Source organism: Pinus tabuliformis, chromosome 1_2, assembly GCF_031772625.1.
Source record: "Pinus tabuliformis cultivar Carrire ecotype Pingquan chromosome 1_2, CPIR1, whole genome shotgun sequence".
NCBI classification, from domain to species: Eukaryota; Viridiplantae; Streptophyta; class Pinopsida; order Pinales; family Pinaceae; genus Pinus; species Pinus tabuliformis.
This window is the reverse complement of record NC_142298.1, coordinates 1,048,833,185-1,048,848,705: the sequence shown is the minus strand read 5'-3', so window position 1 is coordinate 1,048,848,705 and position 15,521 is coordinate 1,048,833,185. Positions and strand designations below refer to the sequence as shown.

Here is a 15,521-nt window from a genome sequence, read left to right as displayed (position 1 = left end):
TAAGCAACCTCTAACAAGAAGTTCCTTCGCCTCTGATCAACATGATTTTTAAGCAAAAAATGATTTTTTTAGAGATTTTTTTGGAGAAATATGGTTTTCTCAAATTTCCAGCCCCAGATCCTATTGTTTACAGGGGATGATTATGATGTGTTGTCCATTAAAATGGCGAACACGTTGCAGGCTTATGATGTTTGAGATTATGTCCAGTTTGGATTTTCAGAACCTAAAATTGAAGAAGAAAAAGGAGCTCTCACTAATGCAGAGAGATATCTATTGAAAAAAGACAAAAAAAAGAATGCACAAGCGTTGCAGCTTATCTACCAAGTAGTGGACCAAAGGAAGCAAGGGATACTTTGGTGACAAACTATAATGGTATGGCCAAAGTCAATATTGTTAAGTTGCACATACCAGGAGAGATTTTGAAAATCTATAGATGAAGGGGACAAAGGACATTGATTCTTTCATGAATCGGGTCATAACTGTCATAAATCAGTGGAAAATTTATGGTGAAGAAATTGAAGATCAAACAGTGGTTGAGAAAGTCCTCAGATCTTTGTCTACCAAACTTGATGTTGTGGTAGCAGCCATAGAAGAAACCAAGGATTTGATATCACTGATAGTTGATGAGTTGATGGCATCACTTCTATCACATGAGGCAAGGATAAACAGAAATAAGGATTCCACTTTAGAGACCGCTTTCAAAAGCTAGGTTTCTATTTCAAGAGACAGAGGTCAAGGCATAAGTAGATCGAGAGATAGGGGATGAGGCGAAAGACAAGGTGGTCAACAAGATGGCCAAGAAGAGCATGAACATGAAAGTGGAAGCAATTGCAGAAGCTTAAGAAATAATCAAAGATTTGACAAATCAAAGGTGAGATGTTATTATTGCAATAAATTTGGTCATTATGCCCGTGATTGCAAGAAGAAGATAGTTGATCAAGGGAACTAGAGAGCTAATGTCACTACAGAGAGTACTAACTCCATGTTCCTAGCTTTCCATACCATGCATGAACCTTCTGATAATGTGTGGCTATTAGATAGTGGTTGCAATAACCACATGACAGGAAACAAGAATTTGGTTGCAAATTTGGATCAATCTGTGAAGACAAAGGTAAAGTTGGGGACTGACAAGATTGTGGATGTAGATGGCAAAGGAGTGGTCAACATTCTGACCAAGAAGGGGGAGTCAAAGACAATCTCAGAGGTATATTATGTTCTTGGTCTCAAACATAATTTGATAAGTGTTGGTCAATTGACACATAAGGGATACAAAGTTATCTTTCAAGGACAAGAATGTGTTATATATGACAAGCCCCCAAGCAAGCAACTAATAGCAAAGGTGCAGATGACGAGGAACAAACGCTTACTTGTAGTCATGAATTACAGTGATCAGGTCAGTGCTTTTATAGTAGTATGTTCTAATGATTATTGGTTGTGGCACTTTTGGTTTGGACACTTGCATTTTTCTAGTTTAATATTGTTGCAACAGAAAGAAATGGTCAGAGGATTACCTCCCATCAAAGACCTTGCTAGTACTTGTGAGTGTTGCATATTGGGAAAGCAACACCGTGAAAGTTTTCCAAAGGGAGTTGCATATAAAGAAAAACAACCTCTTGAGCTAGCGCATACAGACTTGTGTGGACCTATGAGGACACAATCAAGTGGTGGAAGTTGCTACTTCCTCACTTTTATTGATGATTATAACAAAAAGACTTGGGTTTACATCTTGAAGCAAAATTCTGAAACTTTTGCAAAGTTCAAGGAATTCAAAGCCTTAGTAGAGAACCAAAGTGATCGATAGATCAAGGTATTTAGGTCAGATCGTGGTGAAGAATATGATTCAAAGACATTCCATGATTACTACAAACAACATGGAATCAAAATACAGTTTACAACCAGGTACACAGCGCCCAGAATGGTGTAGCAAAGAGTAAGAACAGGGCAATTATGAACATGACAAGAAGCATGTTGAAAGGCAGAAATTTTTCTAATGAGTATTGGGCAAAGGCAGTTGCATGTGTTATTTATGTGATCAACATATCTCCTACAAAGAGTGTGATGAAAAGAGTACCCTAACAAGCATGGTCAGGTATGTCTTGCAGCCTATCTCATTTCAAAGTATTTGGATGTGTAGCTTATGCCCATATGCCTAAGGAACGAAGAGGAAAATAATTGGATGATAATAGTTAAAATGCATATTTATTGTTTATAGTGAGCAATCAAAAGCTTACAAATTGTATAATCTTGTCACCAAGAAGACCATAATTAGCAGAGATGTTGTGTTCAAAGAACAAGAGTCATAGAATGGGAATGTAGACTAAACAGATGATGCACAAGTGCCACTGATGGAGGAAGATGGTGTAGAAGAAAAAGAGCAACAAGAATCACAAGTGAAGACGCCAAGTAGAGACACACCAACAAGGACTCCAATATTCTTAGAGAAGCGTGGATATTCAAGCAGATCAACAGATCGATATTCTCCCAACAATCAATCAGGGGATGAATCAAGCAATGGTAAGAGAAATATGAGAACTCTGAAAGATATTTATGATGATTTGGATGTTAGTTCAAATTTTGCATTGTTGTCATTCCAACCTTCTTCATTTGAAGAAGCAATCATAGATGAAAATTGGGTGCAAGTCATGGATGAAGAAATTGAAGCTATTGAAAAGAATGATACATGGGATTTGGTTGATTTGCCAAAGGAAAAAAACTCTCATTGGTGTAAAATGGGTGTACAAGACAAAGTTGAATGAGAAATGTGAAATTGATAGATTTAAAGCAAGACTTGTAGCAAAAGGATTCTCGCAGAAACCGTGAATAGATTTTGGAGAAATGTTTGCTCCGGTAGCTAGATTGGACACTGTAAGAGAAGTTCTAGCCACAACAACTCAGAACAAGTGGAAAGTATATCAGATGTATGTGAAATTAGCCTTCTTGAATGGAATTCTAGAAGAAGAAATTTATTTGCAGCAACCTCTAGGATATGACACTGAAGGTAAAGAAGATAAAGTTTACAGGTTGAAGAAAGCGCTCTATGGACTCAAGCAAACACCTAGATCTTGGTATAGCAGAATCGACAACTACATGACTAAAAATGGATTTTGTAAAAGCAACATTGAGCATACCTTGTCCAAAAAGGTAAATGAGCGTGAATAGATTTTGATTGTTTGCTTATATGTTGATGACATGATTTTTACAGGTGATTTTGAGTTAGATGACTTTAAAGTAGCCATGATGAAAGAATTTGAGATGAAAGATATCTGAAAAAATGAATTTTTATTTGTCAAAATAAATATGTTAGATATTTGCTGAAAAGATTCAAGATGGAAAATTGCAAACCTGTCCCTACACCAGTTGCAACAGGTACAAAGTTAAGCAATGATGATGAATGATTAAATGTCAATCCAACTCTATTGAAAAGATTGGTTGACAGCTTCATGTATCTGACAGCTACAAGACTATATATTATGCAAGGAGTAAGTTTGATTTCCAGATTTATGGAGACTCCAAAAGACACACATTAGAGTGTAGGGAAAAGAATTATGAGATACATAACATGAACTAGAGATTGTGGCATAATGTATGCAAGCACAAAAAATGACTTGATTGGATACACAAATAGTGATTTCGCAGGTAGTTTGGATGATAAGAAAAGCACTTATGGTTATGTGTTCCATTTTGGTTTAGGTGTGATGGCATGGGCCTCTAAGAAACAACCTATTGTAACACTTTCGTTAGCAAAAGCAAAATATGTAGCAACAATATCAACAACATGTCAAGCAATGTGGTTAAGAAGAGTATTTGATGAACTCAAGTAGAAATAACAATGATCAACAACAATATATTGTGACAACACCTCAACGATTGCACTATCCAAGAATATTGTGTTTCATCAAAAGAGAAAGCATATTGATACTAGATATCACTTTATTAGAGAACTTGTGAGCAATGGAAAAGTTCACTTGAAGCCTTGTGAATCTAGTGATCAATTAGCTAATATTTTCTAAGTCATTAGCAAAAGATGTGTTTGAGTTTCACAAAAGGAACTTGGGTGTTGTAAGCCTAGTTGAGACATAGACCAACATGCATGTTTGAGTTCTCAGGAGTCATGTTTTAGTTTAGCAGTCGTAATTAAGGGGGAGGATTAAAATAAATTAATTACTCCCGCATGAAGAGTTGGCTAAAATTAGAGAGTCGGTTCACTGAGTGTTGAGTCAAGTCGAGTTAGGTTGAATGTTGAGTGTTGAGTCCAGTCGAGTTAAATCATAGTTGAATTAATTGATTCTCCGAACCCGATTACGTTGGCCCACCTCACCATATTCGTTTACATAAACGGACGTTCTCTCGTTCACATAGACGAACGATCGCAGATTTTCAGAACCCGCTTTGGGTGGTCCGCTTGGGCCTACCTCTCCGTCTCCGTTTACATAGACGGACATTGGCGTTCATTATTATAATTCTTTGTGGTCATGAAATTTTCAGCCAAAACTAATTCTTTGTAGTTCGGTAATTCTCACCCCGAAACTGATCTCGTAGACGGACGTTGGCGTTCATTATTATAACAGTTTGTTGTGGGGAAAATTTTGCAGCCGGATTCTTGTAGACGAACGTTGGTGTTCATTATCAGAACTCTTTGTGGACGGTAAATTTTCTCGGCCCGAAACTGATCCCGTACCTTAGATGGCTTCTTGTAGACCGACGTTGGTGTTCATTATCAGAACTGCTTGTGGACGGGAAATTTTCTCAGGCGGAAACTGATTTTGTAGCTTGTAGCGAGTTTACTTACATAAATGGAAGTTTGCAGTCGGAAAATTTTCTCAACCGGAAATTGATCTATCTCGTACCCTGTAGCGTGTTTCCATATATGGACGTTTTCTCCGTCTCCTATTACATTAACGGTCGTTCATTATTAATCTCTCAGGCAAATAAAACGAATTAATCTCCCAAACAAATAAGTGGATTTTAGGCAACATTAAGGTACCACAAGAGTGGAGAGGTTGTGTGCAACATGTCAAAGCCTCTTAATTAGTGTGTCAGTGACACATAAGTGATTGGTTTTGCTTTTTTTATATTTGGGATGTAACATGAATTATGGTTTTGCATGTACTTTAAGAATTAAATTTGTTTCAAGTTTAGTTTTTAATGTTTTAATTAATATTATTTAAGTAAATTATGATAATTATTTTAATAAGAGTTTCGTAATTTGGGGTAAATTTTTAAAAATAAATTTGTTTTAATTTTATTTTTTAATGTTTTTTTAATTAATATTAATTAGGTAAATTATGATAATTATTTTAATAAAAAATTAAATATATCATTATATTTTAATGAAAAATATTATTAATTAAAAAAATTGTTATAAAAAAATATTTTATCAAATTACTTAATTATTAAAAGGACAATTCAAATACCAACATTATACACTTCAATATATCTTTGGTAGCTAATCAAGAAACGCCAAAGGTATGGCATGTTATTATCGACTTCCAAATCTATTATTGTTGTGACTTGTTCTTAGATATTTACAAATACCCCACACCCGTGAGTTGTAACTTTATAATTATTTTGTTTCGGTGTTTTTAAACACATTCATATAAAGAATTTTATATAAATTATTATTAGGCCGATAGGCCTTCCTTTGAAAGGGACTTTCGTCGTCCTTTTGACTCTCACGTTGACACCTGGCGGACTGGGCAATTTGCTTAGTGTTTGTTCACGCTTGATTCTCACGCTGACACCTGGTCGATCGCCTCTTCTCGCTCCATCGTTTCAATTCCCTCTGCAACGGCTTCGTTCGCATAAGCAGCATGAATTCCCGTAATTTTTCCGATGTTTTCGTTGGGAGTGGGCGGCGGTGGACAGTGGAAAGGGATATGGCACATCTGGAACATTACAGAATTAATTGATAAACCATTTGGATGGCTACCTTCAGCGGAGGCAAAGAGATAATGTGCAGACTTACAGTATAGCTGGCTCTGTTTTTGCTCCTCCGTTTTACGGTGTGCGGATAAACCGCTGGATTTACCGGTGAATTCCGCGGAATTGAGGCCGTCGTCGCTCTGCAGCTCGCAGGGCTTGATTTTTGGTTTTATTTTCTGTCAGGTCTGCTCCTCGTACAATTCTTTGGCTTTGGCGGCAGAAAATGCAAGTTTCTTTGTCGGTTTGGCATTTTCTTTTTCTAAATTCTGCAAAAGATCAATCGGAAGTTGAGCTGTCGGTTTAATTTCTGAGGTAGAGCTATCGTTTTGATTTGTGAGGTCGAATGCTCTTCGTACCGCAGGAGCTGCTTTAGTTATTATTTTGTCTGTTTATTGATAACGATAATGGTTAAAGATTTAAACGTGTCGATGGGTTTCTTGCAGGTTGCGGCTGGGGTTCAATGCGGGCGGTTCCCGCAGGATGGACTGCTTTCTTTAATTGCCGGTACATTGAAGCTTTAAATAAAGTGCAGAAAGGCGTTTCCTTTGAAGTCTTCTTTGCTGAATTCTTTCACAGCTAGAAATTTCGGCTTTGTCTGAAAGGTAATTTGCTTTATGGCTGAGAATTTGGTAGGTTTTCTGTTAACATTTTCGAGATTTTGAAGTTCAGTATGTGTTTGAAGCGACAGCTGGTTCCGGTCTCTTGAAGGCACTGTAAAGAATATTTGGCACCGCTTTTTACTCTGTGAAATTTAAGAAGCTTCGGTTCGCGAACCGGCTTGAGAAATTTTGCCTTGGGAAAATTGCTGAAGGCTGTACACGCATTCCTGGACTCTGTGTATGCATCTTTTTCATATAATTTTATCACGAAGTTGGCTGCGGTGCTTTGACATGCCTTTGAATATTGTTGTAGGTTAGAAGACATTTCAGGCCAGAGTTATTGAATAGACTTGATGAGATAGTTGTATTTGATCCTCTTTCTCATGATGAGCTCAAGAAAGTTGCTAGACTACAGATGAAAGATGTAGCAATTCGTCCTGCAGAGAGAGGTGTTGCTTTAGGGTTTACAGATGCCGCTCTGGATCTTGTTGTTCACGAAGCCTATGATCCTTGGGTAATAACATTGAAATATGTTTATTATGGCTGTTGTTGCCATTTACATTAATCTGTAAGTGAGAGGTACGCATGGTCATAACAACTTACAAGGGCATGGTCATTCCATGCCAGCTGCTAAAAGTCCTCTATTTAGCCCTGCTGATCCTAATGACCCGAAATTTCTTCAAATCGCACACAAATATTTTTTCTTATGTATCTGATGAATGGATGCCTGGTGAGACTTATATGTCAAATGTACACTCTGAACTTATTAGGTTCCCACATTCCAGTTTGGTTGGATTCTGATTTTGACTCAGGGCTCAGATTCAACAAGTTTTCATGTTCTCTCGGTGACTTGGGAGGCCTACTCATGCTATGCTATGTAACACGGGCATCATAATGGTGAGGATAATGCCAATGATTAGAAGTCCTCTATTTAGCCTTGGTGATCCCAATGACCTGAGAATTCTTTACATTACTTTTTTTCTGTGTTTGGCGGAAGCATACCTGCATATTCACCTAAGGAGATCTGCCATTCTCATCATTTTGAACTGGCGAGACTCATGGTTGAAATGCATGAATGCAGATCTGACATTTAGGCTCCTATTTAGTCCCAGCAATCCCAGTGGATTAAAAATTTCTGCAAACCAAACTTGGATACTTTTCCAAGCATTGACTTGATGCGGCTCTAAATTATTTTTGTAATGGATCTTACTTACTCTCTTACTTAAAAGTGTTCTTTGCAAATTTATCTATGCAGCTCTGATTCATGTCCTGCAATAACAGAAGAGCATCCTACAGAAAAGCACCTATAAATTTTCTTTTATTTTCCTAAAAGACTATCCAGTTACTTTATTTAACCTGCTATCCAGTTACTTTATTTAACCTGCCTCAGTTCTCAAGTTCTCAACAAACCATCAGTTCTACCTTGGATTAGATAGATAGAACCACATTTGCAGGTCGACCATTCACAATCAAAGATATTGCAGATTGGCTTTTAACTGTTTTGAGACGAACCTAAATGGTTTCTATTTTGGGGTAATGTTGGGTTTTTCAGGCTTTCTTTGGTGTGTATGCCGGACACGGAGGTCGTAGAGCTGCTGATTTTGTTGCTGAGAAACTTGGACAAAAGATTGTGGATTTGATGCTCAAGTCAGAAAAAGAAGATTGTGAGATAGAGCAGGCAGTTAAAGCTGGGTACTTGGAAACAGATAAAGAATTTTTGGAGCAGGTAAAGTCATAGAGGTTGCAATATTTGAGTGTAGTATGGGTTCTTGTTTAAAGCTTATTTGATTGGTGGACAATTTGGTATTCTAACCATTTGATGCATTAAATATGCTGACATTTTTTTTTAATGATTCTTTATGTTTATTTCATTGCTTGACAAGTTGGGCAAGGAAATTTCTTAGGCCTAAATAGGAAAAACTGATTTTTTAGGATTGAATCTCGTTGACTTAACAAAATCCTCAGGCTTGCAATTTTGGAAGCCATGAGTTTCTTGTTATGAATTGAATCTGACTGAGTTATTTGACACAGGGTGTAAGCAGTGGGGCTTGTTGTGTGACTGCCTTGATAAAAAATGGTTGCTTAGTTGTGGCCAATGCGGGTGACTGCCGGGCAGTTCTCAGCAGGAATGGTAACGCTGAATCAATTACCTGTGATCATAGACCTGGAAGGCAGGAAGAGAGGGAGAGGATTGAAAATCTGGTTATGACTCAACCAAATGCTAGACGCATCATTAATCTATTCGTCCATTCTTTAACGGGTTTACTAATATACTTTTGGGGCTGTGGCAGGGTGGTTACGTGGATATTCACGGGGGAGCTTGGCGAGTACAGGGAACCTTAGCTGTGTCGAGAAGTATAGGAGATATACACTTGAAACGGTGGATATCAGCAGAACCGGAGATTAGAAAGCTGCCCATTACATCTGACTCTGAATTTTTAATAATGGCATCTGATGGACTTTGGGAGAAGGTATGCTTAAGTTTTTCAAATTGCTTTCACACTTATGTTTCAATTTCAAGGCACATGAAAGCTTGTTAATCCGGCCTCAAAGTTTGCACTCTTATGAATTTTCTATGAAGAAACAAAATTGTCAAACACTGCAAGTGGATTTTTCAGAACAGACTCTCTGTAATTTTGATTTTGCATACATTCAAAAGGGACCAATTTAGAAATAGGAGCTCATGGAGCTTTTTCAAAACTGGCACTTGGAGGGAACGTGGTTTCCCAACTTCCTAGTAAGCATGGATTCCTTTGAACAGAGTTGCGCCACCAAAAAACCAAAAAAAATTGTATCAGAACTGACACATTTCTCCATTAATTCTGTGTGAATTTTAGCTGAATTTTGTTCTTCGTAGGCAGGGCACTTTAGTAATGCACATTATTCATCTAAATCTTGATGGGAACATGGGTTCCCAGTAACATGAGCTACCTTTGAAACCCTGAGTCTTCACCAGCTCAAAACCAAAACAATGTTGTGTCAGAACTGACACGTTTCTCCATTAATTGTCTATGAACTCTAGCTGCCTTTTGTACTTCTTAGGCAGGGCACCTAGTATTGCACATTCTCCATCTAAGATCTTGATGGGAACATGCGTTCCCAGTAAGCACGAAGCTATCTTTGAACCCTGAGTTTCACCAGCTCAAACCAACAAATTTGTTAGAACTGACACATTTCTCCATTAATTCTGTATATTTGCATAATCAGGGCACTGTAGGAAAGTATCCTGCCTGTTTCCGTGCTTTCTCTTTTAGTAATGTTTGTTCATCATCTAAGCTCATGGATTGTGTTTACACGTTAATTTTATCTTCACATACTCGCAATATGGAGTCCCTTGTATCTTCTTCCCCTGAATTCTGTAGTGGACTTGAGCACTTCACAAAAAAGCTATGTTACCAGAAACCAGAAACGGGAAACGAAACGAGAAACGAAAACGGTACGAGAAACGGAGTTTGGAGGTTTCGCACTCAAGAAACGAGGAGAGAGAAAATGAAAATAAAAATAAAAAATACAGCGTTAGTTTCAATTTTCAATATAGTTTCAACTAAATTTTCAGCCCAAATTTTATTAAAAACCTAAATAATTTAAATAAGAAACTGATGCTTAGCAAATTGACTATTAAATATATACATTCTTATGCCTCCTAATCAATTAAGTGTATACATTTTTATGCATTTTGCGCCTTCAGCTAATTATTATTTCCTTAAAAAAAATTCCAAATAATTAGATATATATATATCTATATATATATATAAACAATAAATAGAATCTGCAATTAAATGTAAATTTCTTGAGCCACATATAGAATAGTGTTTAAACTATGAATTTTAACAATATACATGTTAAAGGAAAACAAATCAACTAAAAAAGGGACAATAGTACAGAAATGATCAACTTTCTATATACTTGGTATAGGTCTCTAGGTTATTGAATGAATACATGAGTGAAATCTACAATAAAGAGTGAAAATACAGGGCTGAGAATGATATGCAAAAGAATGAGCTACCACCCGTAAAAAATTTCCCATAAAATATATGCACCGGTTGACTAAAATGACCGTAGAAAATGGCGTTTCCGTCTGGTTTCCATTTCTTACACGTTTTTTACGGGAAACGGAGACAACCGTCCCGTTTCTGGTAACATAGCAAAAAAGTATTTTTTTTCCTCTGAATTCTGTACTTTCATAAACAGTGAACTTTTTAAATGTATTTCTTCATCTAAATTGTAAGCATGACTGTTTCAATCAGCTGATTCTGTTTCCCCTAATACTTCTATCAGGTCACTAATCAGGAGGCAGTAGACATTGTCAGGACTGTTTGCACAGAAAAAAAGCAAGGAGCTATTAGTCCTCCTGAACTTTTCGAAGGAGGAGAAGCATGGAATGAAGATGCTAGCCCACCACCTAAGGCAAGGAAAATTTCTTTGGGAGACGTACCTAAGGTCATGAAAGTCAGGAGTCTATGGGATGGCAACTTTAACACTATGGGATGCTATGACAAATATTTCAAAGAGAATACAAAAAGCCCCGGGTTGCAGTACATGCCTTTGCGACGTCCCATGGCAGCATGCAAAGAGCTTGTGGAGCTTTCTGCAGCTAGAGGCACACGAGATGACATTAGTGTAATGATTGTTGACCTCAGGCATTTCTGCCCAAGTGGCTGATGTAAGAGGAGCCCAAATGTTCGCTTAATGCACCATTTTCAACACCATCTTGCACATACCCCCATGTCAAAGACCCTCTGCTAAGCTGATCATGGTTGGAATTTCAAAACAAAACCATTTGTCAAATTTGACGGTTCTCACACAACCCCACCCATCTTCACACTTTCAACAAAAGATCTGGAAGATTTTGCAAATTTTTTAACTATATTGGCCCTCTATTCCATCCCTGAAGCTGATTCACTAGTCATATTGTTATTACAAATCCAACAGGTTGGACTGGTTCAAAGTCAGGCGGTAAGAGGAAAAAGAAATTGAGAATAACAGGAAAAAATAAGAAACAAAGGGACCAGTGTTGGCACATTTGATGTATGATAATAAAATTCCCATTCTTAGATTTGTGTAATTCGTTGGATGTTTTTAATAGGTTGTCATGGTTGGATACACCATGAGTTTTGTATATAGGAGAGCTAATTCAATTGACTGTTTTGTTCTAACAAGAAGTTATAAATATATCTAACACTGAAGCACTGAAGCATTGGTGGGTGATCCTCATCACGATTAGAACGAAGCCGAGATGTCAGTATAGAGCTCCTTGAAGGTGAAAGACCATGGTTGGCACTGCTCAAGCCCAGATTCTCCTGAACTTGCTGCCTGAGACAGGCTTGGAGAAACTGTAACATTGCTCAATGGAGATATCATCACTGGTGACCCTGCATGCATCTCTTTTCCTGATTCCACTTCACTGCAGTGAAGGGGATCTGCAGGAACCCAATACAGGGGAGCTGACAATGGCAGCCATACAAAATGCAATGAGGGACTAATAAACACTGCAAAAGTACAATGAGGCTAAGGCCTTACACAACTGTTAAGGCCTTACACAACTGTTCATTTGCACTATGATAAAAAAACTGTAGTTTGTGAACATGTCAGAGACAATACTCTGTGCATAACATTGGAAATATCAGGTACTGCTCTGTAGATGGGACAAAGCGACTGGTGTAACGAGTCACCCACCCGTTAAGCGTTAATTTAGCATACAATATTGATGGGTGCATGAGACCCTTTATAAGTAATATAGCCGTTTGTGAAACGGTCCAATAACTCACTAATTTTCTGCATTTGACTTTTACCAATAATTGGGAGGGTGCTAAAGCGTATGGACTATATTAATATTTGAAGTAGTGTTTGATATTTTGTTGGTAAAAGTCATTAAAATGTTAATTTTATTATAATTAGTTTAGATTTTTTCTATATTAATATTTGAAGCAGTGTCTGAGATTTTATTGGTAAAAATGATTAAAATGTTAAGTTTATTATAATTACGTTAGATTTATTTTAATTTGAGATTTATTAATTTTAATTTGAGATTAATTTTAATTTTAACGTGAGATTAATTTTAATTTGAGATTTATTAATTGTTGGGAGGGATCAAATTTCAGCGTAATTTTTTTTTTGAGTGTAAAATTTGAAGAAAAATTTGTATATAGAGATCTGATCCTTTTCAGTATTTGAGAGATCCAGAATTATTAAATTCATTTTAAATTAAAAATAATAAATATATTAATTTATATTCATAAATTTATTAATTTGTAATTATAAAAGTAATAAGTATTTATATGTTAAATATTGTTATAATTTTATTTAATTAATAAAAACTATAATTTTTTAAATATTTTAATAAATAAATAAATTTTCATAAAACTTTAACCTATAAAACTTAAAAAGTAAAACTCTTTCAAAATTTGTTGTCATTTTATTTGTTTAATCATTTTATTAATATATGAGAGAAAAAATTTAGTCGTCTACTTGGAATATTCTTATCAAATTTACGTCGTGAAAGAATGTTTGTTTGTTATAAACTTAACTTAGATCCACTAATATTTACTATAGAGAAATTCAACAACTCTAATTTAATAATCCTATCGGCCTCTCTTTGTACCTTTTGGGACAATTGCTAGTTAATTAATTTTAATTATTAAAGTTTTGGTGAGTGTAGCTATTGTGGTAGAGAAGAGTTGTTATTATTTTTTTGATTTGGTTTCCCATTGCTATTGACATGTTTATTTCTTGGGAACCATTTTTACATGAAAAATAACTGACACACTTAGACATGACTAAGTTTTCTGTGGATGTAGTTAGTATTGATATCTGGTACACTGATTAAAAAAAAAAAAAAAAAAAACTCATTTTCTTGAGGGTTAACTGAGTTGGTTGAGTTCCCATTGTTAAAGCAATTTTGTTATTCATGGGTCATGGGTTCAATTCTCTCAACCCTCTCAGAGTCAAGCTCCATGGTTGAGGTGGTTGGAAGTGATCTTTTTTGGTAGATATGCTTGGTACAAATATTTTGTGGACTTAACGATCACTGATCTCCAAAGACTGTGAAACACATAGAAAAAATATCAATAATTATTTTAATTGATTGTTACCTATAAAAAAAGATGATTGTAATACTTTTTCAAAATCTTTTATTCATTAAATAACATAACTTTGATGGAGATTATCTACATCACACTAGAATAACTTAGTTTAATTTCATTTTTTTTCTTTTTAGAAATGCTAAATACTTAAGAGGATAGCGTGCTATTGTGCACAATGTTTAGATCATAGAGAAACCATGAAGAAGTTGGAATTTGAGTGTGATTTATCTATGTAATGAGTTATAAGAGGACATTTTTTTAGTGAATACATTATTTTCTAAAATTAAGCTTAACCCAATTGTAGATTGAGGTCATTTGCAAAATTAGTGATAAAGTTTGTCATTGAATTTTGTCACTAAATGTTTTCATAACTATCTACATTGACCCACAATTTTTTTTTAATTTCTCTTTTACAATGTTGAATACCTAAAAAGTAAAGCACCACTATGCACAATGTTGAATACCTAAAAAGTAAAGCACCACTATGCACAATGTTGAATACCTAAAAAGTAAAGCACCACTATGCACAATGGTTGGATCATTATAAAGAAACTATGGTGAAGTTATTTTTTGGTATAATTGATTGGAATCTGAGTGTCATTTATCTATGTAATAAGTTAATAAACTTAAGTGGGCAAACTCAATATTTTTAGTTAATATATAGTTTTCCAAAATTAAGTTTAACCCAATTTAAATTATTGTTAATTGTGAGCTTAATGGAAAAGTAAGTCATCAACTTTTGTCATTAACTTTGTTTTGACTTAGAAATATCATTCCTACTTGTCTTAGGTGTGATGCTTTATAAGTAGAGGACTCTGTTCTTGTTCTTTAGGAGTTCTTTAGATCTAGATGCTTCCTAGATTAGTGTGCAGTTGAGATATTCTCTCAACCAAGTGATTATGTGTCCAGTATAGTCTATTTATCTTGAGACATAACTTAATGTATATATGTAACAATATTTAATCACTAAAAATGTGCGCTTATATAATTTTCTTTATTGGTATCAAAGTTGGCCCTCGGCCTAACTCCCTAGCGAGAGGGCCTTGGGTCACGAGGATCATGGTGAAAATAGTTTAGTGTGTTTTAATTTGAGTTTATATATCCATAAGATAAACATGCGTTGTGGATGGCTCGAGATGCTAATGCTCGTGAAGAAAGTCGTAATTTCCTTTAAAGGCCATGTTCTATGGTGAACCTGACGAGAAGAGTTTGCCATAAGACCTCCAATTCATATGGATATCTTCTTTCTTGTGGGTTCTTGATCTATGTGATCCATATATCACATTGAATTTGAATGAGTTAATAAGTTTGACGTACAAACCCTCATTAACATTTGTGGGAAGAAGGAGTTGTAGCCTCCCACCTCCATCGATAATGTAAACCCCGCGGCCACTGACCATAGGGGAAGCATAATGCTTGTCCTCACACGCCCTGTGAAGCAGTCGTAGTTGCTGTTGAGCCTTGTATATAAAGACAAAAAAGAAAACCATTCAAATTGGATTGGGATTTATCTCTTCATAATCCTATGCGATTATCAACATAAGGAGAGATCGCCCTCTGCTTCACCCACTTGATTTGGCTCTTCCTACTCATGCTTCACAATAGATTCTTATATTTGAAGATCAACATAGAACTTAGTCGAGACTTGAGAAAAATTTATTGTTTGCTTGTGTTATAGTGCATTTTGAAACCATGATTTCAGGGGGAAGTTGGCCATAGTTCAATATCAGAATTGTGTATAGTGGGATACTTGCAGGAACCCATGGTGGAGGCAAAATTCCATGCTACTATGCAAGCCATGTTTCATAATATGTGGAAGAAGTAGTCGTTTATGATGGTGGCAGTGGTGAACCTTGTTGATGCCTTAGAAAACTACCTATGTGATATTGTTGTTGTTGAGCCAACATAAGGGCTCTTC

General features: G+C 35.9%; 1 protein-coding gene across 7 annotated transcripts; it reads left to right on the top strand.

The window, feature by feature from the left end:
- The first annotated feature begins 6,097 nt into the window (after positions 1-6,097).
- Positions 6,098-11,878, top strand: LOC149209725 (putative protein phosphatase 2C 14). Of its 7 annotated transcripts, XM_089396474.1 has the most exons (7): positions 6,098-6,234; positions 6,366-6,524; positions 6,835-7,035; positions 8,074-8,247; positions 8,553-8,723; positions 8,813-8,992; positions 10,800-11,878. In XM_089396474.1, the coding sequence occupies exons 3-7, from the start codon at positions 6,937-6,939 to the stop codon at positions 11,181-11,183; spliced, it is 1,008 nt and encodes a 335-aa protein (XP_089252600.1). In that variant the 5' UTR covers positions 6,098-6,234; positions 6,366-6,524; positions 6,835-6,936; the 3' UTR covers positions 11,184-11,878. The 7 variants fall into 7 exon arrangements, with proteins under 7 accessions (XP_089252600.1, XP_089252607.1, XP_089252604.1 ...); XM_089396481.1 differs by lacking the exon at positions 6,835-7,035; XM_089396478.1 differs by lacking the exon at positions 6,835-7,035 and having other exon boundaries at positions 6,366-6,759.
- Positions 11,879-15,521: the final 3,643 nt, after the last annotated feature.

What these genes read in the sequence shown, in the direction of transcription:
- LOC149209725 (XM_089396474.1), top strand. Translation starts at nt 6,937, where the DNA reads ATGAAAGATGTAGCAATTCGTCCTGCAGAGAGAGGTGTTGCTTTAGGG. An exon ending in ACGAAGCCTATGATCCTTGG is followed by an intron (nt 7,036 to 8,073) that starts GTAATAACATTG and finishes TGGGTTTTTCAG; the next exon opens with GCTTTCTTTGGTGTGTATGC. An exon ending in CTGATGGACTTTGGGAGAAG is followed by an intron (nt 8,993 to 10,799) that starts GTATGCTTAAGT and finishes TACTTCTATCAG; the next exon opens with GTCACTAATCAGGAGGCAGT.